Here is a 21,117-nt window from a genome sequence, read left to right as displayed (position 1 = left end):
GTCTAGAAAGGCTTCTTTATAAAAATTAAGTCTTATCATCTGGTGGCAGAAGAGCCTCTTGCTAAAATCAAGCAAGGTTGAGGGGCTGCAATTTTTTTTTTTTTCATCCTGATTTTAGCAGCTGGACTTCCTTTCCTCTGGTTAATCAACTGGAAAAGTAGCCAGCAGTTTTATTACCAAGTGCCTTGACATAGCCGTGTCCCGGGAGCAGGCATTGGCCAGGATGCAATTGCATTGCTGCCCTCAGAGGAGCCAGTTCCCTCTGAATGCAGAAACCCCTTCGTTTGGCCTGAGGGTGTCATTAAAAGATGAAATGATATAAACAAAGGAGAGGGGAGTTGGATCTCCTGACTTTTTTATGAGGGAAGATTAAAGGAACTGAGTATGTTCAGCTTGGCCCCACCAGTGATGAGGGGCAAAGACCATTCCAGGGCTAAGGAGAGGCTGAAGGATGTGGGCAAGAGGGGGGGGTCACAGAGCATGCTGGGGGGGCACATGATGAAGGGGAGGCTGCTCGTGACAAAATGCCTCAATGGGAAGTGGATATATTCAGCTGTGCTGCTCTGTAGCGTGATGGAAAACTCTGTTCCATTGCTGGGGCCCACTGAGCAGGAATTTGAGCACTGCACTGGAGTATGTGCAGCAGGACGTGGCCTTTCCTAGCTAACGGCTTTGGGGGCGATTCCCCTCTTTTTAGGGGCTAGATGTGAGTTAACAGGGCCTTGCTAATACATAATGATTAACTGCCACTGTAAAAAGAAACCCCAGCTCTCTTTTAGTGTGTCTGGGCTTTAGACTCAGCATTTTGGCATTGCTGACTCCGGGGCTGTGTTTCCCTGTCCCCCTTGGCTGCAGTGATCCCCGACTCGCTGCGAGTGACGGCGGTCCCGCAGACACTGAACAAAGTGGAGCACGACTCCCTGGAGCTGAAGTGCGAGGTGTCCAAGAGCACAGCCCAGCACAGCCACGTCTCCATCGCCTGGTACCGGCAGCGGGGCAGCGAGGCGCCCGTGGAGGTCATCTCCCTCAGCCGCGACTTCGTCCTGCGGGCCGGCAGCGCCTATGCCCAGCGACAGGCCACGGGGGACGTTCGCCTGGACAAAGTTGGGGAGACCACCTCAAAGCTCACCATCTACAACCTCCACCCGTCAGATCAGGGAGAGTTTTACTGCGAGGCGGCGGAGTGGATCCAGGACCCGGACGATTCTTGGTACGCCATGACCCGCAAGCGCTCCCAGGGCGCCATCGTCAACGTGCAAGCCACTGGTCAGTGTCTCCTCGGCCTCTTCTCACTGGGCTGGGCGGTGGGAGGAGGTGGAAAAAGGGGCTGTGCCTTGTTAGGTGGCTGGGGTTTGGCTTCTTGCTTTGCCACGTGCCCCACTTGCGAGGCTGCTGGCTGGGTGAAGCAGGGCAAAGGAGGACCCGAGCACTGCCTGTGGGCACGGCAAATGTCGGCAAAGAGCAACTTAAATTTGGGGGCTTGGGTGGCCTGGGTGTCTCCTGGTGTGGTCAGCCATCTTGGCTGACACAGAAGCTAAAACATTTGCCTTAAGCACTTGGTGCTAGCACAGACGGTGAGAATTTTGGTAAGTGAAGAGGTAAGAGTGACACAGCAGAAAATAAAACTAAAACTTTTCAGCAGGCACTTCTGTATTGCACAAGGTCCGTTTGCAAGTTAAAATCCTTCTAGCCCACAGCACAGTTCCTGCTAAGGATCTGAAGATCCAGCTGAGCTCTTTCTTCCTCTGTGATATCCCCAAAGGCTCTGCCTCTTGACTCCAGCTGAGCAGGGTGTGATTTAGGACTAGGCTCCAGGTCATATTCCACAGTGCTGCTGAATGCTGCTGTCACATCAGAGCTGCCCCCAGGAGGAGAGGCTGGAGGGAAGGGTTGTGACTGAGGAAGCCTCGCAGCTCTTTGCTTGCTGGGCAGGAAGCTGTCTCTCTGACAGCAGTGGCCCATCTGGCCTCTCACAGCAAAAGCAAGTCCCTAAACCCTTTCACCTATGGATATGCACATCCAAGGGATGTTGGCCATGGAGGGAGTAGCAAGTTGTAAACACGTCATGTGAGGTGTGCTGGCTCTCCTCATGGGCTTTGCTGTGCTGATGCATGAGAGATGTCTCTCCCCAGATAAGGAGTTCAGCGTCCGGCTGGAGACGGAGAAGCGGATGTACATCGTGGGGGAGCCGGTGGAATTCCGCTGCATCCTGGAGGCTCAGAACGTCCCCGACCGCTACTTCTCCATCTCCTGGGCCTTCAACAGCTCCCTCATCGCCAGCCTGGGGCCCAACGCCGTGCCCGTGCTCAACAACGAGTTTGCCCAGCGCGAGGCCCTGGGGCAGCTCAAGGTGGCCAAGGAGAGTGACAACGTTTTTGTGCTGAAGATCTACCGCCTCCGCCTCGAGGACAGCGGCAAGTACAACTGCCGGGTGACCGAGCGGGAGAAGACCGTGACGGGGGACTTCATCGACAAGGAGAGCAAGCGGCCAAAGAACATCCCCATCACTGTCATGCCGCTCAGTAAGTAGAGACGTGCCCATCCCCTCCTGGGGACTGTGCTGTCCTGGGCAGCCAGCTGGGGAAGCTGTGTTGCCCCCAGACAGTGGGGGAGAGGGAGGATCGGAGTTTGCGTGCTGTGGAGGCTTGGAATCCCAACTGGCAAGATTTATTTTTGTTGTTGAGGAGGGTATGGAAAGGAGGGATTGTGTGTCAGGTTCATAGGTGGGGAATCACGCCCCCACCAAGCTGGCAGTTTTGTCCTTGAGCTGAAGGTACATGTGACAGCCTCTGACTTGCTCCTCACACCTCTCTCCTCGCCTTACTCAACTGGGAGTAAGGGTGCTCTAAAGTATTCAGCAGGCCTAGTGGGGAGACTGGCTTGGCCTTGGTTTATCCTAATAATCCTAATCCTGGGTTCCTGCAGGCTGTTCAGTGGCAGCTGTTCAGCTGTCTGGCAAGACAGCTGTACTGGGAGAAACCAGGGTTTGTGTGCTCCTTGAGCCCCAATACTCTTTGCATGGAGCTCTGTACTGGTCACTGTGTGTCATCCAGCTCTGATGAAAACAAGCTGCTGGAGTCTTGCCTGAATGCTTTTTGTGTTTGTCAGACAAACATGATAAACACAGAAATAACAGGATCAAGAGGAGAGGGTCCACTGACTCATTCCTTGTTTTGCTCTCTGAAATTCAGGTAGCCATGGCATGATGAACCATGCACGTGTTGCCCAGGCTACCCTGGCAGGGGGCTTTGGCCAAACAGAGGGTAGCTGAAAGAGGATTTTGTGCCATGTTTGTCTCCTATCTCTTAGGTTTGTAAGGAAATGCAGCCCTTTCCTCTAAGCTTTTTTTCCCCCCTTCCTCATTTCTCCAAGAGAAATTCTGTTTCTTTCCTCTCCTACTGATATTTGGTCTCATTTGTTTGGCTTTGAAAATTACTCTAGCTAGAAATCTTGCACTTGACAAGTGTCTAAAATGTAGTGCTTCTATGCACAGCCATCTTTCAGATAGGCTTCATTCTTGCCATTTGATAAATCACCAGCTCTAGGAAAAAATGTGATGATTTTTCAAGGGTGCTAAGTGTCCAAAACTCCAACGGAAGACAGCAGGAGTAACCAGCACTCACTATCTCTCAAAAACAGCCATAAAGCCTCTACATCTCTGGGAAGCTCAGGATACCAGATTTTTTTTTTAATGTTACCAAACAGTGATAGCTACCAGCAGTGTCACTAGCTGTGGGATTTTGGGAGAGCTTCTCCCAAAAGGTGTTACAGGAACGGATGTAGCAAGATGGTGACCAGGGTGACATGAATTGAAAACCCCAGAGAGCTGAAAGCTTTTTTTTTTTGGGAAGAGCCAATTGCATGCAGTGCATACTGTAGCAACAGAAATTCCCTCAAGTTTTGCTGAGATCCCGTCCCGGACCTGTGACCGGAAGACACGGCAATGTCTCGTGAGCCGCAGGCTCCCAGCTTTGGCCTACGTCTGCTTTGAGTGTGCAAGTCACCAGGAGCAGCTCGCTGCCCACAGGCTGGTTTTGGATGTGGTTAAAACGTGGCATGAGGTTAAAACGTGCCTGGACCCAAATGTGTGGGCAGTCTCCTGCGCCTGGTGGAAAGCGTCTCTGGCCAGCAGCATCCTTCTTGCAGCCCGAGAAGTGGCGAGTGTGTGTCATCTCCCCTGTGTGTATGCGTTTCTCTCCTTAGAGACCAGCATCTCCTTGGAGATTATCAACAACGCCAGCAATGTCTTGGAAGGAGAGAGCCTGCGCTTTGGCTGCAACGTGCGCTCGGGCTTCGGGCCCCAGAGCGCCACTCCGTCACCTGGCAAGCTGGTGACAAGCTGACCGCGCAGCGAAAAATCGTCGTTCCCTGGACGGGAGGCATCTCCTGCACCCCGGCCCCCTCGACGCTGAGTCGCAGCACTACGGTGGGCATCCGTCGGAGCAGTCCGGCCTCCGGCTCCTCTCACGCCTGGAGATCTTCAACAGCGCATAGGCCGGACGAGGGCCACAGAGTGCCGGTGGCCGAGTGGCAACGCGGCGCGGATGGCGGAGTGCAGATGTTGGGACGGCACCTGGCACCCCGGTGTCCATCACTGCTCTGGGTGAGTACTTGAGGCACGGGGGGCCGCGGGGCCGTGCTCCCCCCTGTGCCTGGCTGTCCCACAGAAGGTCACCTGCAAATAACTGGGGCTGCTCTCGGCATGCTTGCCCTTGCTTGGCAGCAGAATGGAGGTGCCCAGCTCCTGGTAGGTTGGTGCAGAACATCTGCGTGCACCATTGCGTGTGGGGGCAGAGTCTGAGGGGTGGCTGTGGCTGGCAGGAGCAAAGCAGAGGGTGGCTAAGGAGAGGGACAGTGCTTCCAGGGTCCTTCGGAGGGGAGAGGCTTCCAGTCCCTTGTCACGTCCCCCCAGCATTGGAGCCGGGCTATGGTCAGTGCAGTGGTGGTGCTCCACTGGCAGCCTGTGGGCATCGAAGCCTCCGTGCCTGCCATGGGTAGACCTTACCTCTGCTCACCAGACCAGGAGAGGAAAATGCTGGGTGTCTGTTGGCCCAGCCACCAGAAATGGTGAGCATCTGTGACAGCACCAGAAGCCTTCAGAAAGCCTGAGTCAGGAATGGTCCTCACTGCCTCTGCAAGGAAGCATTGAGCTGCTGGTCCAGAACTGCATCGTTGTCTGTGACCAAGGTGAACTAGTGCCTGGAATCATTGCAGCTGGGGCTCTGCTCTGCCAAGGGGCTCCTCCATTTCAAAGGCAGTGAAACCACATCAGTTTAGGAGAGGGCAGGTAGGGCAGTAGGGATTTTGAGTGGATGGTGAATTACTTTGGTCCTGCTCTGGCCTTGCTATATTAAGTCCTGGACTAGTTCCCAAAGTGATTTTCAGGAGGCTGAAGAAGGGATGACTGCTTCTATGAGGCCACTGATTTGCGGAATGCTGGGAGCTCTATTAAAAGGTCAAGATAGGATTTTTGGGGATTTTGTGTAGTTTTTTGGTGCTCTGCAGTATTAATCTTAAGCTTTGACAAGATGTATGAGACCAGACTTTAAAGTTGTATTGTATTCTGATTAAAATCTTGCTTTTTTCCTCCTTTCCTCCTTTTCACTTTTGACCTTCTTTCAGAGGCTGTTTTGTCTGGAGCTAGAAATCTTTCCTGTATAGATTCCAAAAGCAAGTAGGGATGTTCGTTTGTAAAGAACAACAGGCAAATTCTTATCTGGTTTCAATAGTATCTTCCTCATGAGGTCAGCAGCATTTGGCCCTCTACAAGTCCCAAGTATCAGCCCTTCTCTTTACTCTGCCACCTGCAGCAGTGTTGAGATTAAGTACTGAGATTTTAAAATGTGACGTTTTTACTCTTATTAAAATTTAAGATGCTCAGAATTGCACAGCAGTTCCAGAAGATGTGATGGAAAGGTCCCTCATCCTCCACTCCTCATCCTGAAGAAATCACTGGCTGTTGAGCATGTTCTGTCAAGTCCTAAGTTCCTAGGTCCCTTTCTATAACTAGGAAAACTAAAGTAGCTCGTAAAATATAATAGAGAAACTACGGAGTGTTGTTTCATTGTTACTGAATCTGATATTTTTTGTTAAGCATACTGTTTTTGAGAGAGCATAATGTCCTGAGATACTCAAATGGAAGGTGCTAAGAAAGATTAGGAGAGGTTTATGGCTTCAGAAATTGCTAGTTGAAAAAAAATGCAGTAAATTCAGTGACACTCACATTTCAAGTTAAGGTCTAATCGTTTGCCAGTCTGCCAGGGTAAGAAACTCTTTAGCTGAACCAGCACAGATGCTGTTCAAACCCATAAATCTGTCTACAGGGTGGCTCAGAAGCAATAGCCAGAAGAGAGATGTGCTGTCGGATGAGAGTAGATGTCCCTGAACTTTTGAGGATCTGGAGTGCATGGCAGGGCCTTCAGTCCCTGGCTAGCCACAGAAGGAGGGGACAGGAGACTGCTGTATTCTAGTAGTAGGGAGGTTTTACAGAAAATCTCCCCACTTTTATGCGTGGCTTCTCTCTCTCCTTTTGTACCAGCTCCCAAAAGAAGAAGGGCCTTTTCCTGTTAACCTAAGAGCCGTGACTGTGTTGGTGGAATTGAGGTCCTGAGAAACACACTTGGCTTTCACACAGCAGTTGTGTGAAAGTCTCTCCATGAAGCTTCCTTGCCCAGGCCAGCTGGTGGCTACACTTGTCGAAGTTAGCTGGTCTTGGTGAAACTAGGTGTGTTTTCTGGGGCCATCGATGGCTCAGTGGTGCTCTGAGCTGGGCCTGGTAACACACGTGCTGGGGCAGGACGGTCTGAAAGTAAGGGCTTACATGGGCATGACGCAGAGCAGTCCTGCAGGGGAGACAGCCTGGGTCTCACTCTCCTCTCCTGGGGGATCACTGAACATGTTGCGAGGGGTTTTAATCCCGAAGATTGACCTGTTTTCTCAGTAATAACACGTCCTGGAGCTCTGGCACAGTGACGCCGTGGGGTTGCAGAGGCACTTGCTGAAAGTGTGTAGATACTGCACGTGCTGATCAGAAAATGTTCCTGTTCCTACTGGGCACTGTCTGGGGTCTCCCCAAGCAGCAGAGGCTGTGCTGGGGGCTGGCAGGGTCAGCAGGGAGAGGGAGGAGAACTGTCAGCCTGTGTGGGACACCTCACAGACCTTTCCAGGAAGGGAGCGCTTCTTGGGGGTGTTGGCAGAAGAAAACAAGGTTGCTACTAAGTCTGCTGGCTACACTGAAGTGATTGGAAGAGAAGAAAATATTTCTCTCTGCAGCTTGGCACAAATGAGCAATGGAAATATTCTGACCCAAAATGTAAGCCTGACTGGCTTGCAGTTGACTAACTGGGAAGATGTTATCTTCAAATTACTAAAGGACTGCTGATTTGAACTCCCCAAAACAAACAAAGTGCTGGGGGTAGACAAGTCAAAGTGTATTGACTGGCCTGCAGAGTGGCAGGCATGTGAGGATAACTGCATAAAGCCGTCCTGGAGCCGTGATCTGGAAGAGAACAAAAGCCATGCTGTGGGAAGAACAGGAGCAACCAGCTTCTCTTTGTTTTCCCTCCATCCTGGGAACCACTGCCACCTCTACCATGCATGAGTGAAGGCTGCTGCTTCTTGCTTTCCTCATTTTTCATTCATCTGCAGCAACCAACTGCCTGCCTGGGGTGGGGGACAGGGTGGGACCCCCTGCCCAAGAGATGGATGTGAATCATGGGATCTGAGAGCAGCCAGGCTGGTGCTGGGTAATTCCTCTGCCAGGTGCTGCTCCCTCGCCTCCATGCTGCTGCGTTTCCGTACGGAGCTTCGGCAGCCTGCATAGGCTGGCTGGCCGCCCTTGGGTCTCGGGGGATCCCACTGCTCTGGGCAGAAATCGAGCACAGTCCTCCTAACGCTGCAGCCAATGCTCAGCAGGCAGTCACTGCTGGTCAGGCAGTCACTGCTGGTCAGGCAGTCACCACTATGCAGGCACTTAAGTTTGTTTTCACCACTGCTTTTCATGCCACTTCGCCCTTGCACATGAGAAGCCAACACAGCACAAGCACGGGCAGCTGATTATTCCAGGCCTTCAGCTGGATGGCCACGCTCTAGCTTTTGCATGCTAACAGCAGGGCCACACCAGGCAGGCGTCTCTCAAAGCCCCTTTCTCTCTCCCCGCAGAGGCCGGCTTTGCCGTCACAGCCATCTCCCGCACCCCCGGCGTCACCTACAACGAGTCCTTCGACCTCCAGTGCATCATCAAGCCCCACTACCCGTCCTGGGTGCCGGTGTCGGTGACGTGGCGTTTCCAGCCGGCGGGCAGCACCGAGTTCCACGACCTGGTGACCTTCACGCGCGACGGCGGGGTGCAGTGGGGCGACAGGTACGCGGGTTTCCGGACCCGCACCGCCATCGAGAAGGCCGAGTCCTCCAACAACGTGCGCCTGAGCATCAGCCGGGCCAGCGACACGGAGGCCGGCAAGTACCAGTGCGTGGCTGAGCTCTGGAGGAAGAACTACAACAGCAGCTGGACGAGGCTGGCGGACAGGACCTCCAACCTGCTGGAAATCAGGGTCCTGCGGCCAGGTGAGTGCCAGGAGTGCATGAGAAGGGCTGGGGAGGCTGTTGTGGGGATGGGGCACGTGCCAGGGCTTGGTCTCTCCTGAGTTAGGACTGCTCTTGTGGCTGTGACTGATGTCTCACACTTGTGGTTGGCTCAAGTGGAACTGCCCAGCTCTTCAGCCACAGATATGTTGGAGTTCCTTTATCCGTCTCTGGATGGGGAACTGGGTCCTCTCCTTGCCTCTTGTATGCTCTTTATAGGGTTTTCTTCTGGGAAGAGAGGTGGCTGAAGCTCAGTCCAGTCTCTGGACTGTTCTTGTGAGACAGAGGTGGTTTTCAGGTTGCCACCTCCATTGATCAGGGCAGACCAACCTAGGAAAGAGAGGAGAGGAACAGGACAAGGAGGATCAAAGAAGACAGGCATGTTGTCACCAAAGCCTTCCCGTGCACATGCACCATAAGTAGAGTGCTGCAGCTCTCAGTCTGCTGGGGGCACCTTCAACTTTGATGGAGATCAAAGAGCCTGACTTTTGTCCCCACCAGAAATTGAGCCCTTTTGGCTATAAGTCACCAGGGCCATGGGTACCCACACAGGGTGTGCAAGAACTAGGCAGCAAACACCTGGTGTGGCAGGGAGAGTCAGAAAACCTACAAGGTGCTTATGCTCCCTGCACAACCAGTGGAGAGAGGTGCCTTGTGTAGGCCTCGTCACTGGTATTTTGGTGGTGCCTGTACTGTGCATGAAGAGTGCAAAGATACGTGGTCACAGGGTAGCTCTGGGCCGTCACTGAGCTGTACAGTTTATTGGCCTTATTGCTGGAGTTGATGTTTGGAGTGAGGCTTTTAACACCTTCAAGACTATTGGCTCAGGTCCTTGCTTGTCCATGTTAGTCCTCCTTTTGTGTTCCTATGCAGAAGGACTCCTTGGTGGGGTCTGTCTTCTAGCTTGAGCTTTGTGTTTTTCCCATCAGGATCCCTTTCCACACTCTCCTCCACCTTCCCCAACCCTTAGCATGTCTTTAGAAAAGTCAGGGATTGCTGTGAGCTCCAGGCACCTCATGAGCTCACCATCATCCTTCTTCCCTCTCTCTTCCTCGCCCTCATCTCCAGGTTAATCTTCTCCATTTATCTTGATTATCCTGCCTTGTAATACATGTTTTACTGCTTGCAAGGTCAAGTTGGTGATGTTCATCATTTTAGCTTATTTCCCTAGGAAACAGTGGTGAATGGATATGATCTCTGGAGTAATATGCTTCTTCACAGCCCTTGTGTAAGACAGAAAGAGAAATCTTTGATAACAGCTTCCAGAAGAGAGCCTGTGTGTCACAGCTCAGGGTGGCAAGCAGGACATTTAAACTGTGCTCTGGCAGCCAGTTTTTCTTTACTGGAGCAGTAACCATCAAGTGATGCCTTAACAGAACAAGTCATCTAGGTCTCCATGGTTTTTACTTTCCCTGTCTCCCAACTGCTCAACAAACTACTGCGACACAAATCTCAGCTGTCAGTTCAATGAGCCTTGCATAATGTTTGAGGCTTTATGGCTCACAAGTGGGGATGGAAGAGAAGAGGGACTCCTCAGAGCATTCCCAGCACTGTGGTTGCACTCTCTGTGTTTTGTTTCCGTGTCCCAGGCAGTCTCTGAGAGCGGATGGTTGATGTTCCACATGAATGCAGTGTTGGCAGTCCTACCAGTGACTGCTCTGGTTCTCTCCGGTTTTGCAGGCTGCAGAAGGTTGTGTTGTGTCATTGCCAGGTGTTTGCCTGGATAATCTCCAGAGAGGATCCAGGATGATGTGGGAGATGCCTTCCTCAGACACTTCTGAATGAATGTCCTAGAGCCCCCACAGTCAAACCTGTGCTGATGAAGGGGATACTGGTTTTCAGATTGGTATCCAGGGCTTCTTCAGAAGGGGTCATTCAGGACACCTGAACGACTGAGCACCTGAGAGCACTGTCTGTGCCTGTACATCCACCTTAATCTGAGATAACCCCAGGCTGCTATTTGATGTCTTGGTCCTAGCTTTCTCCTTTCCCTTGCCATTACCCCTGGGTTTCTGCCTTGACCTATATGCCAATAAGTTTGGGGTGAGCTATCTCCACTACTGATCCACTGAGGGACGCTGTAAAGAAGGCTTGTCTGGGGGTCTTTTGGCAGATGAAGCCAGATTGTGTTTCCAGATTGTTGGGATTCTAGTTTCCTCTTAAACCCCTGCTCCCTATTTGTCAGAGTGACCTTTCTATTTGACAGGTTCCAGGTGCAGACATGGCAATCAATAGATGTCAGCCTTTAAAGTGTGTTCAGGTGAGAAAGGTAAAATAGTGGCTGCCTGATTGCTTCATTAATCACCTTACTCTATGAAATCCTACATTCTCAAGGAATAGGTTGCTGGAGCTTCTCCTGGAATGTCGGTTTGCCATTTCAGTGCCCAGGCTGTCTCTCCCTGGCACTCTTGCAGTGGATAGTGTTTCTAGATGTCATCCGTGCTGAGAGGTAACTGCGGAGTTGGCAGTGCTGGTTTTAAATTGCATGTATTAATGTGGGTGCAGAGTAATTTCACCAATGGGCCCACAGGTAATGCTGAGGGAATGTCAGCAGCTTGAAACAATGCAGTCCTTTCCTGGTCCCAGGAAGAAATCAGCAGTGTGTGAGAAACGAAACACGTAGATCTTGAAGGAGGGAAGGAATAAGGGAGGTAATGGCAGCACTAACACAGCTCTGAATACAAGGTCTGTAGGCAGGATGGCACAAGTGTCTTGCATGACATCTGGCCACATTTAGCCTTTGAGTGTGACATCCCTGACCCTTTGGGCATGAAGCTGTTCTAAGGATTGGCATTGTGAGGAAATGCCCTATAAAGAGTTCTGGCTGTATGTGTGAGAGCTTATAGAGAATTTAGGTATCGTGAAAACTCACCAGCAGCAGCAATGGCATCTGAAGCTCCCTTTCATGGCCTGCTCCTCAGTGTCACACAAGCCTGCATGCCTTGGGCTGCAAAGTAGAGGGAGGGTTGTGCACAGGTAGGGGCACAGGCCCAGGTAACTTGTGTGTGCTTTTCAGGGACAGACACCTGCACTGCTTTAGGGCGAGTGCTGGGTTTTAACTTCTGTGGGCTGGGGCAGAAATCCAGCCTGGCGTGAGGGTCTGTTGGACATGATTGTGGACCGGACTGGCTAGATTGCCTGTGGCTGTTTGATGTCCTTCCAGTGCCGTGCTTTCCTTTTGACTTCCATGTCTCAAGCTGCCTGTTGTTTCTTTCTTGGTGAGCTCATGTTGCAGCAGGGGGGGAGGAACAATAAAAGCACATCTCGGTTCACGCCAGCTGCTTTCCCGAAACCAAAGCTGGCAGGAGACCATGCACAGGAGCACAGGTTGAACTTGGAGTGAGCCCTAAGGGCAGGGGTGGAGATTTCTCCCCTCCTGCATCCTCGTGTTTGGGGCTCCCCTTCTGCTGTGGTATCTGGCCTGCCTCTGTAAACCTGCTTCTTTCATCAGGGATAGTGGAGGCCACCATCCCTGTCCCCTGAGGTTTCACCACCATTTTCCCTTCTAGAGACATTGCCTTGACTCTTTCCAGGTGGAGAAGAGCATCCACCGTGCAAGCTTTACCAGGCTGATCTGCAAGAGATCCGTTCAGGATAGCTGTGTCCTGTCTTTGGAGGGGACAGGAGTGGTGACTCCCTAGCACTTACAGGTCTCTTGGGGTTTAGGGGAAACAGAGGTACAGGTGGTTCCTGTTGAATGCAGGTGACCCTGGAATCACTTGGGTTCAGGCTGAGCTCTCAGTGCTCGAGCTGGGATGCCAGCTCTCCTTACTGTTCTCTGCCTCCTTCCTCAAGCAGCATGGGGGGGAAACAGTACTTGGGCTCTGTCTGGGTCCTGCCTGAGGGAGGAAGGTGGTAGATAGATGCATGTGGGTCTAGAGGAGACCTCAGGGCTGTCAGGCAGGCTCTGTTCCCATCTCCTCCTTGGATCTTGCTTCTCCCTGCCAGGTTTTCCGGGATGGAGTGGCTGAGACAGCAGGTGCTGTCTGGGAGCAGTGCATGTCCCTGTGGTCTGCAGGGCTCAGACAAGGGCAGCAGACAGTCTCTGGCAGCACAGTGCACGACGGGGGCTGTGCTGCAATCTGTCCAGGCCAGGGTGTCTGGGTAGGGCTCTCTTTTGGCAAGGAGGCTTCAGCAGATTTGTGCTGGTGTATTAAACTGTCACTGTCCTCGTGTGCATTACCACACTTGCCATTCCCTGCAGCACAAGTGAGGGGGTGACTCGGCAGAACTTTGAGAGGGGCTGGAGTCTGAGCATTGGGGAGTCTCTGTGGCAACAGCAGAATGAAAAAGCAGGGCTTTCACACAAGTAAGGGGGTTGTGGCAACACCTCCACCCCCAGAGCACCTTCTCCTCCCTTTCATCCTCGGGCCCAGACCTCAGCACACCCACCTCCCCATGCATCTTCCCATCCCTCCATCCCTGCGTTGTCCCTCGTCCAGTTCCTCTGTGACTAATCCTGGATCGGGTGCACAGGGAGAAGCTGCAGTCGCCTCTATAAATCTGTCCTCTTGCTGCTGGGTTTTTGACAGTAATGAACATGGGAGGAGGGATGGGGAGGGATGGGGAGGGATGATAACTGAGCAGACGCCAGGGGTGCTGGGCTCCTCGCTGCTTTTTTGCAAGCCTGTCTACAGCAGATTGATTGACCTGGGAGCCATCAAGCAAATAAGGCAGTCATGCTCTTCATTAGAGCATTAATTAGCTTCCAGGGGCTCTCCAGGGGCCGCTTCTTAAAGTTTGGTTTATTAAGAGCTGTCAAGTTGAAAACATCATGAAGGGGGAGGGTAGAGGCTCCTCAAGCTGGCCTTGGAGAAGGTGGAGGTGGCTTCTGCCCGAACCTTGCTTTGAGGGTGGAGTGAGCCAGAGCTGTGCTTCCTCTGAAACCCTGCACTCAGGTGAGTGCAGAGTGCTCTGCCACTCTCTTGCTGTCCACAAGAAACAGCAGGGGCTGGCTGTGCTGAGCTAGCAATGGCCAGAGAAACCTAACAAGCAGAGAGTGGAGGACCCTTACCTCCTCCTTCAAGCCCATCCCCGGCAGCCAGAGAGACTGTTCAGTATTGCACTCTTCCTTCTCTTTGAAGACCAAGAAGACTCTTCTTGATCTTACCAGCGATCAACTAAGCAGGGGATTGTTGTGACTGTGCAGAATGGGGATGCTGGGAGGAAGAGGAGGAGACAAAGCAGAGGAGAACTGGACAAGGAGACTGCTTTATGGCACACTTAATGCTGAGAGAGGAGTCTCGATTTTCAAACAATTACCAAGACACTTGTGGAGTATAAGGAGAGGCTTTTTCCAATGGATGAAAATCAGGTATTGCCATTATTGCCTCTCTTCTGTTTCATTTCTTAGTAATATCTGTGTGTGAGGAATCCTCTGATGGATAGATGTGAAAGATGCCTTTTCTATGATGGGTGGCCAGTGGGGTACTGACCAGACTCCAGAATGGAGGCTCAAACAAGTGTTTTCAAGGGCCACAAAGTGCCTTCTTAAAAACCTGACACTTCTTGCTTCTGGCAGCATCCAGCAATAAAGTTAAACAAGGAAAGTTAATGAGCCGGAAACTTCCTTACAGAAATGAAGTCTGGAAACTTAAGTTTGCTGCTTGCTTGATCCCAGAGTGGTTTTGCTCTGCAGAATAGCACTGCTTCCCTGCTTTACAGCCGCCTGCTCCATCTGGCAAAGAGTTGTGCTCCTGCTTGAGTGATGAAGGAGTTTGAGAAGTGCTCAGGAAAGATGAGGCTGTTCATCAGCACAGCTGGGACTGTGGTTCAGAGCAGTCTCCTCAGTGTGCTCAGGGATTTGTTCCTTTCCCTTCACTGCCAGTGGGGTCATACCTGAGAGCAGAACCTGCTGTTCTGCCTTTTCTGTCAGCTTCCAGCACACCGAACACATAAAATGTAGGGGCGCAGTGTTGCGTGACCCAGGGCTGTCCCCTTGCATAGACCTGCATTAGTGACCCAGCTGGAGCCCATTTTCTTTTCCAGGTCGCAGAGGTGGGTTTGATTCTTCCACCTCATACCCCTGGTAGTCTCCTACCCCCTACCCATTTGCTCTGGGGAGCTCTGTCCCCACACTTGCCAGGCCCTCTGGGACAGATTTCCCACTTAGATTTGCTGTCATCTCCTTGGCACAGTTACTTATCCCAGGCCAGCACCCTGGGGTGCTGTTTCTCCACACTTGGCCATCACCCCCTGCTCCAGACATCCCCTTTCCCCCATGTACCATCACTGTCACACACACCTGAGAACCTCCTCTTCTCACTGCCACTGTGGGGTTTGCCTGTGGGTGACTGATCCATGTGAGGATGGTGTCAGCACTGGTGTCAGCAGAGCTGAAGTACCCAGAGAAAATGCCATCTTGACCCCACAGAAAAGATGCCACATCAAAAAGAGTCCATCAGTGCAAGCTGCAGGGGAGGGGGCTGGTGCTGGATGTGCTGCTGCATTCCTGACCTGTACTGGGGATGGTGACACTGGCCTTGTGGGGTCAGAGCTATGACTGACCATCCCCTGCCTTTGGTTTTCCATCTGGGAGCAGTGATACGTGCCTCCTCTGCAGGTTTGCCTGTGAAATGTTTCTGTCAGAGCCAAGCTTGTTGAGGTGATTGCAGTTGGTTACATTCAGGGTTTCCCTTGGGGCTTCAGCCTGAAAAATACACCCAAAGCCGTGACCTGAGAAGTTAAACTTTTAATGTATGAAGCATCTTGGATGCATTTCACAAGAGTGTGGGAAGGCATCCTTGCACCTGGTGGGACCCTAACCCGACTCGGTGTACTCTGTGTTTACCCACTGATCTTACTGCAGGCAGTCTTGCTTTTCAGCCCCCAACAAGACTGATAAGGCCAGGAGGCCTGGACCATGTTCAGAATATGCTGCTCTGTTCGAATTAACTCTCTTCATGGTTACTTTTTTAGGACCAATATTTTCCCTCCCATTTCAAAGCACTCTCTGCTTCTGTCTTTGATATCTCCTGAGCGGTTTTCCTCTCCCGTTTGCAGCATGCATATACAAAACCACGGTGTCAGCCTGTTTGCAGTCTGTGCACATGCAGCTTCTTTGATGTTGTCTTGAACAGCTTCTCTCCACACACTTTAGCCTCTCATCGATTCTCTATTTGCTTTCCTTGGACTAAAACACTCTGCAGTGAACAGTACTTAGGTGGTGTCCAGCTCTAAAGCTTTTGTACATCCCTCATGTCCTTGAAGACTTGAAAAGCAGAGTCAGCAGGGGCAGCCTTGGGGGACAGGGAGCACTGGTGATCAGTGGGTTTCCAGCAAAGTGTTGGCCACCGTTCTCCTTCCCCAGGCCAGGCATGGAGCCTCAGCCCCTCATCTGCCCCACTGGTGTTCACAAGGTGAGTGGCCTTGGGGCCATTTCTTCCCATGGTGACTTTTACCTTGGGAGATTAATACCAATGTGTCAGCAGAACATATGAATGTATATGCTTTTTCAGAACTTTGAGTCATAAGGGGCTGATTATTTTGGTATTTCTGCTTGTTCTGGCATTGGTTGAAGACTGAATTCCTGGGTTTGCTGAACCTGAGATCTGCTTCCTTACAGCAAAATGGCAGGCCCCAAATATGCTGACCCTATGGCTCAGGGTGTTTTATTTTAACATGTATACATAAAAGCTGTCTCTCAGGGCCATCTTACTTTCTTAAATAGGCATTTGGGATGCTAGTAAAGAAAATTCCTATAGTTGCATATAACAGAGAAGCAGGGATCTGTAGCCCATCCTACTGAAATACTTCCTTGGTTCTTAAGACATTCAAGACAATTTGTTAAGCAACAGATGGCTTGTCTCACTCGACTGTTCTGCACAGCAGTCAAATTTGCGAGTTATGGAGGCAGCAGCACCATGAGCATTCAGGGTGCAGGTGGAGCTGATGTAGCCCTTGGTTGCACAGGAGGAGGTGATCCTCATCCCTGATGCGTGGTGCTGGCTGCAGGGTCCTGTCCCATTCCTTGTGCCAGCATCAGTCCCACTCTGTGCCAGCTCAGTTCAGTAAACCTGCAGAAAACTGGCCCAGTGGAAAGGAGTAGTTGAAGGTGAGTGGAATGAGGTAGTGCTTGGGTGGATTCAGCTGGGTCCTTCTCAGAGGACTTTCTCTTTGCACGGAGGGCAGCGCTGACAACCCGGGGCTGGCAGGGCCGGTGCGGGCAGCATCCGAAAGATCTCCCGATCCTGCCTGAGGTCCGTCTGGAGACCTTGCTCTCTGCGTGGCAAGAAGATGACATTTCACACCGCCCTCAGCAGCTCATCCCTCCTTGCCCAGCAGTCAGCCTTTCAGCAGTCGTGCAGTTGTACTCTTGGCGTGCGCCTACACAAAATTGTCGAGTGTTTTTGTGACACCCTGTTAGGAAATCCAAGCCGTTCACAGCCAGCCTCCAGAAGGTATGGGAGTTGGTGTGTGGTGCTGCTCTCTGTGTGTGTTACAACTTGCTCTTTGGGTACATTTAATTACTTTTTTTCCCCCTAATTGAGGGAGTGCTCCTTTGTTTGAAATCTTTCTGACAAGGAGTTGATTAAACATGTTGGTATGTTATTTTTTTCTTTCTTTATCCTCAGTGGCTGTAGCTTGGTACTGAATTTATCTTCCAGTGATCCTATCTCCATATTTTAATTTACAAGTGATCAGTGAGCCGTATATTGTTTTCTGACAGCAGGCACAACTCACGCTGGGAATCTTTTATTCCTCCCTCCCCTCCTCTCTCTTTTGCAGAACTTTTATGTGCCTTTTAGGGTTTTGCAGGAGGGTTTCTGGTTTCAGGTTTGTGGGGCATTTTGCTTTGGGGTATGTTTGTTTCTTGCTGTCCTTTACAGAGATGTGGTTTCAGTTTCTTGGGGAAGGTCTTGCTTTTTCCAGGCCAGTGGCACATCCCAGCTGGTGGTCTCTGGCTTATCCATGGCTGGACCTGGGAGGCTGTGGGTTTCCCAGCTTTCTCCCTCCTTGCAGCTACACACACAGCCTTTTCTGTATATGCTGACAGATGTATGGCTTCTGGGCTTTAAAGAGACTTTCTGGGTCACATATGCATTCCTCCCCAAGGCCTCACTTGGTTACCTGCTAGTTTGCTGGCTGCTCCACAGGCTCAGGCATGGCATGGCTGGTAATCCCAGGCTGTTCCCTAGCTGAGCAGATGTCCTTGTCACTGCCTGCAGTCTTTGTGCCACGGCATGAGGCGTGCAGCGATGGATTTGACCCACTGCCTCTGTGTTTGGTGGGTCTGCAGGCTGACTGTGCTGATTTCGGGGAGGGGGAGGGCATTAGGCTGCTTGTGGTGCTCACCTTCTGTGGGGCTGAAGCTGGCAGGGGGTACGGATGAGCAAGTGGGTCCCACCACAGGGTTTGAGGGAAGATGCCTGTTCTGCTTTGCCACAGCTCCCTGTGCAGTATTTTGAGTGCACCAAGCTGTGCTTCCCAAGCTGCAGTAGTGCAGTGTCCTTCAGAGCCTGTGCCTGTGCCTGGGGCTGGATGTTGGTGGGTGATGGTCAGCATGGACATGCACAGCTGTTTGAGTACCCAGCTCATCTTGCTGCAGCAGCAGGCTGGGAGACTGGGGGATGTTTGGGCTGCCTGCTGGGCTGTGGACCTTGCAGCAGCTTGCTGAACATGTTGAAATGCAGGTCACTTGGAGGTGTTCAAAGTCAAAGCCTCTTTTGTCTGCTTGCTTGGGAGGGGGCAGCAGCTGAGTCTTCTTCAGGAAAGGGTTAATGTTGTCTTTCCTTCCTGTGGAGCTGCTCTCCCAGTAATTCAATCATGTCAGCCTGTTTGCAGGCAATAATTCATTGTTATAGGAACACTACAGTAAAGTGACAAGTTAATAATGGCAGTAATAATGGCAGGCAAAGTCTAATGCTATTTCCCTTTCTCCTGCTCCTGTTGCACCAGCAGCCTCCCAGGTTGGCTAATGCAATTTGCAATCCCACTAATCCAGTTTCAGGAGGAATTGTGTTCTGTTAAAAGAGAATAGCGAGAGTCAGGAGCTGTGCTGCCATGTTCCTGGCATCTCTGGGGAGGTTGCCCTGTTGCTGGACGTCTTTGTCTTTGCTGTGATTCCTTCTGTGCTGCGGTTAAGCCTAATGAGCACAGTCCTCCAAGGAGTGCCTCGTCTTCTTCCCTCTGCAAATGCCTTTCCTCTGATGCCTCTTCTCTGAAAGGGCTTGCACATCTTTCCCTTTTGAACACCGGTTTGCTTTCAAATAACCTAACAAAAGTGAGTCACCCAGCTCTCACCGTGCTGAGTCAGAGGGCTGGTGTGTGCTTGCTTGACTCCCATTGCCCCAGTTCCCCACGGTCACTGATGCAGGAGCCCTTGCAGTGTCTGCAGAGATGGAGGAGGCTCTTCAGCCGTGCTTTGTGGAAGGGAGGAGGGCTGGCAGAGGACTGATTAGTACATGTCTAAGCCTGTGGCAGTGACCTGCACACTGGTCTCTTGAATCCCAGGCAACCATCCCCCAGAGGGGAATTCTGACACCAAGTGCTTTCTGGGCCATAGTGAGGAAACGATGAGGAAACCTCTGGTTTGTGATCACAGGCTGGAGGGATGACTGAGTTTGAGCCAAAAGCCTGGCCAGCGCCCTTCAGGGCTGTACACTGAGGGTGCTGGGGAGAGGTAGGTTCCTTGCAGGAAGTCACCTTGGGGCTGTGCTCCTGGAAAGGAGTCTCTCCTGATCAGCCTGCTAAACCCAGTGCATGGTGTTAAACCAGGGCTGGGTTCAGGTTGGGTTGGCCTCGTTTCTGCTCCCCCCTGTGCACACACCTCAGCACAGTGAAATCCCAATGGAGGCTTTTAAAAGTAGGACGTTCCCCGGGAAAACTTTTTGCAACACTTCATCAGTTCTCTCCAGGCGAGAGTGTCTTCTGGAGGAGCTCTCCCCAGAGGGCAGCAGCCTTCAAAGTGGAACGCTGCCTCCCCACTGTGGTGACAGGGCTCCCTGGTGGCTCTGTGGGCTGGTGGTGGCCATCCTCCTGCCCACTCCCTCTGTGCCATGGCTGCTGGCTCATGTGGAGCTCACTCCTCCCCTGACTGCCCCTCTCCTCCTTCCCTGCAGGGCAGCATCCTGGGGTTTTGTATGGGGCTCTTTTGGGGGAACGGTATCTTCAGGTGCAATTAAACGTTGCCATTCCTGGGATTTGGTAATAGTGGCTCCCAGGTGGCAGGTAAACTCCTGCTGTTTTATTTTCTTGCTGCCTACAAGGCAAGATGATGTAAGGAGTCTGAGATGGGGCATCTTTTCATCACAGCATTTTTAGGTACAGGTTGCAAAACACTTTGCTAAAGGTAAGTGTTGCAACCCCAGCTTGATGATTAGGAAACAGAGGAGAGGGAGACGAGTGGCTTCAGTATGGCAGCAAGTCAGCAGAAAAACTGTGAATCACATCACTGTCTCTGTCCTCCTCCTCTGATGACTGCTTTTCCCTTCCCCCAAATATTTGTATAACTGTGCTTACCACATGCTCAACTGGAGGAGAATGATTGCCTGCTTGATGGTGTGTGGAAAACCCCTACTAAATATCAGCTTGTGGAGGACCTATCTGTGTCATAGCCTGCTGTGGTTGTAAGGTGTGACTGACCTGGCCCCCCAGCCACAGGTGCAAACTTTGAGGACCAGAAGATGCCACAGGCATCCTGAGACAAAGGGTATCTGTGAGTGAGGACATTTTTCTCAGCCTGGGAATTAGTGCAAGGGGACTGTGCTGGAGGACTGTCTGTGAGGTGAAGTGTCTAAGTAAGTGTATGGGCTTGCTGTGGACACCAAACATCTTTGCCAGCCTCTCCACCCCAACAAGCGTGTAACAGCCATCCCCCATGTCCTGATCAGGCTCTGGAGTCATCACCCATTGAACCTCCTGAGCTGCTCCAGCAGTTGCTTTAGGATGCCCTCAGAGAGCTCCTGTCCTGCTAGGACCCTGCCTGAGCACCACTGCAGGGTTTGGCACCTACACATGTTCCTCACGCGTTTTCCGTGGCTTCACAGGGGCTGGGAAACCCTGGCTTAAAGAAACTAAGAGGGTTGTAACCATGACTTGTTGCCGGTGTAAACTGAAAGCCTTAATAGCGTATGCAGGGCCAATTACAGTACATCAAGGTACGATATCCTCTTTACTGGCACTCTCCAGGGAGCCAGGAGACATTGTGGCAACAGCATTACGGTTTGCAGATGATATGAACGATAACTTCACCTAGACACACGCACCTGTTTCCCTCACTAAGCAGATGTTCGGGAGGCTGTTAAGAGAACATCAGCCTCTTGACAGCACAGCAGAAAACGCCGCGTAACCCTGCCTGTTCACACCGCTGTCCCCACCACCTCTGCTGCTTGACAGAGAGCTGGAGCAGCCCTGCCATGGGTCACCGAAACCCCAGCCCCTGGGGCAGCCTGGATCAACTCTGTATTTGAAGGCCAAGCCCTTTACTGGCTCTCTGCCCAGGCAAATCCTCAAGCCAGGAAAGGGAGTTTCCCCTGCGTCAGGTAGGTGAGGTTTAGCTGGCTCAGTGCCTGGGGTGTCAGACTTCTTGCAATC

The 21,117-nt window shown here is 51.8% G+C and overlaps 1 protein-coding gene across 1 annotated transcript in view; it reads left to right on the top strand.

Moving 5' to 3' along the window:
- The window catches only part of IGSF3 (immunoglobulin superfamily member 3), a 66,491-nt gene that overhangs the window by 32,061 nt on the left and 13,313 nt on the right, over nt 1-21,117 (top strand). The window contains 8 exon segments of the mRNA XM_018077096.3: nt 856-1,266; nt 2,133-2,522; nt 4,204-4,308; nt 4,311-4,363; nt 4,366-4,491; nt 4,493-4,571; nt 4,574-4,603; nt 8,161-8,565. Of these exon segments, the coding sequence (XP_017932585.3) occupies nt 856-1,266; nt 2,133-2,522; nt 4,204-4,308; nt 4,311-4,363; nt 4,366-4,491; nt 4,493-4,571; nt 4,574-4,603; nt 8,161-8,565 (1,599 nt within the window).

The sequence above is a fragment of the Manacus vitellinus genome, unplaced genomic scaffold, assembly GCF_001715985.3.
Source record: "Manacus vitellinus isolate BGI_N305 unplaced genomic scaffold, ASM171598v3 scaffold_35_pilon, whole genome shotgun sequence".
NCBI lineage: Eukaryota > Metazoa > Chordata > Aves > Passeriformes > Pipridae > Manacus > Manacus vitellinus.
This window is presented reverse-complemented; position numbering and strand designations above follow the sequence as displayed.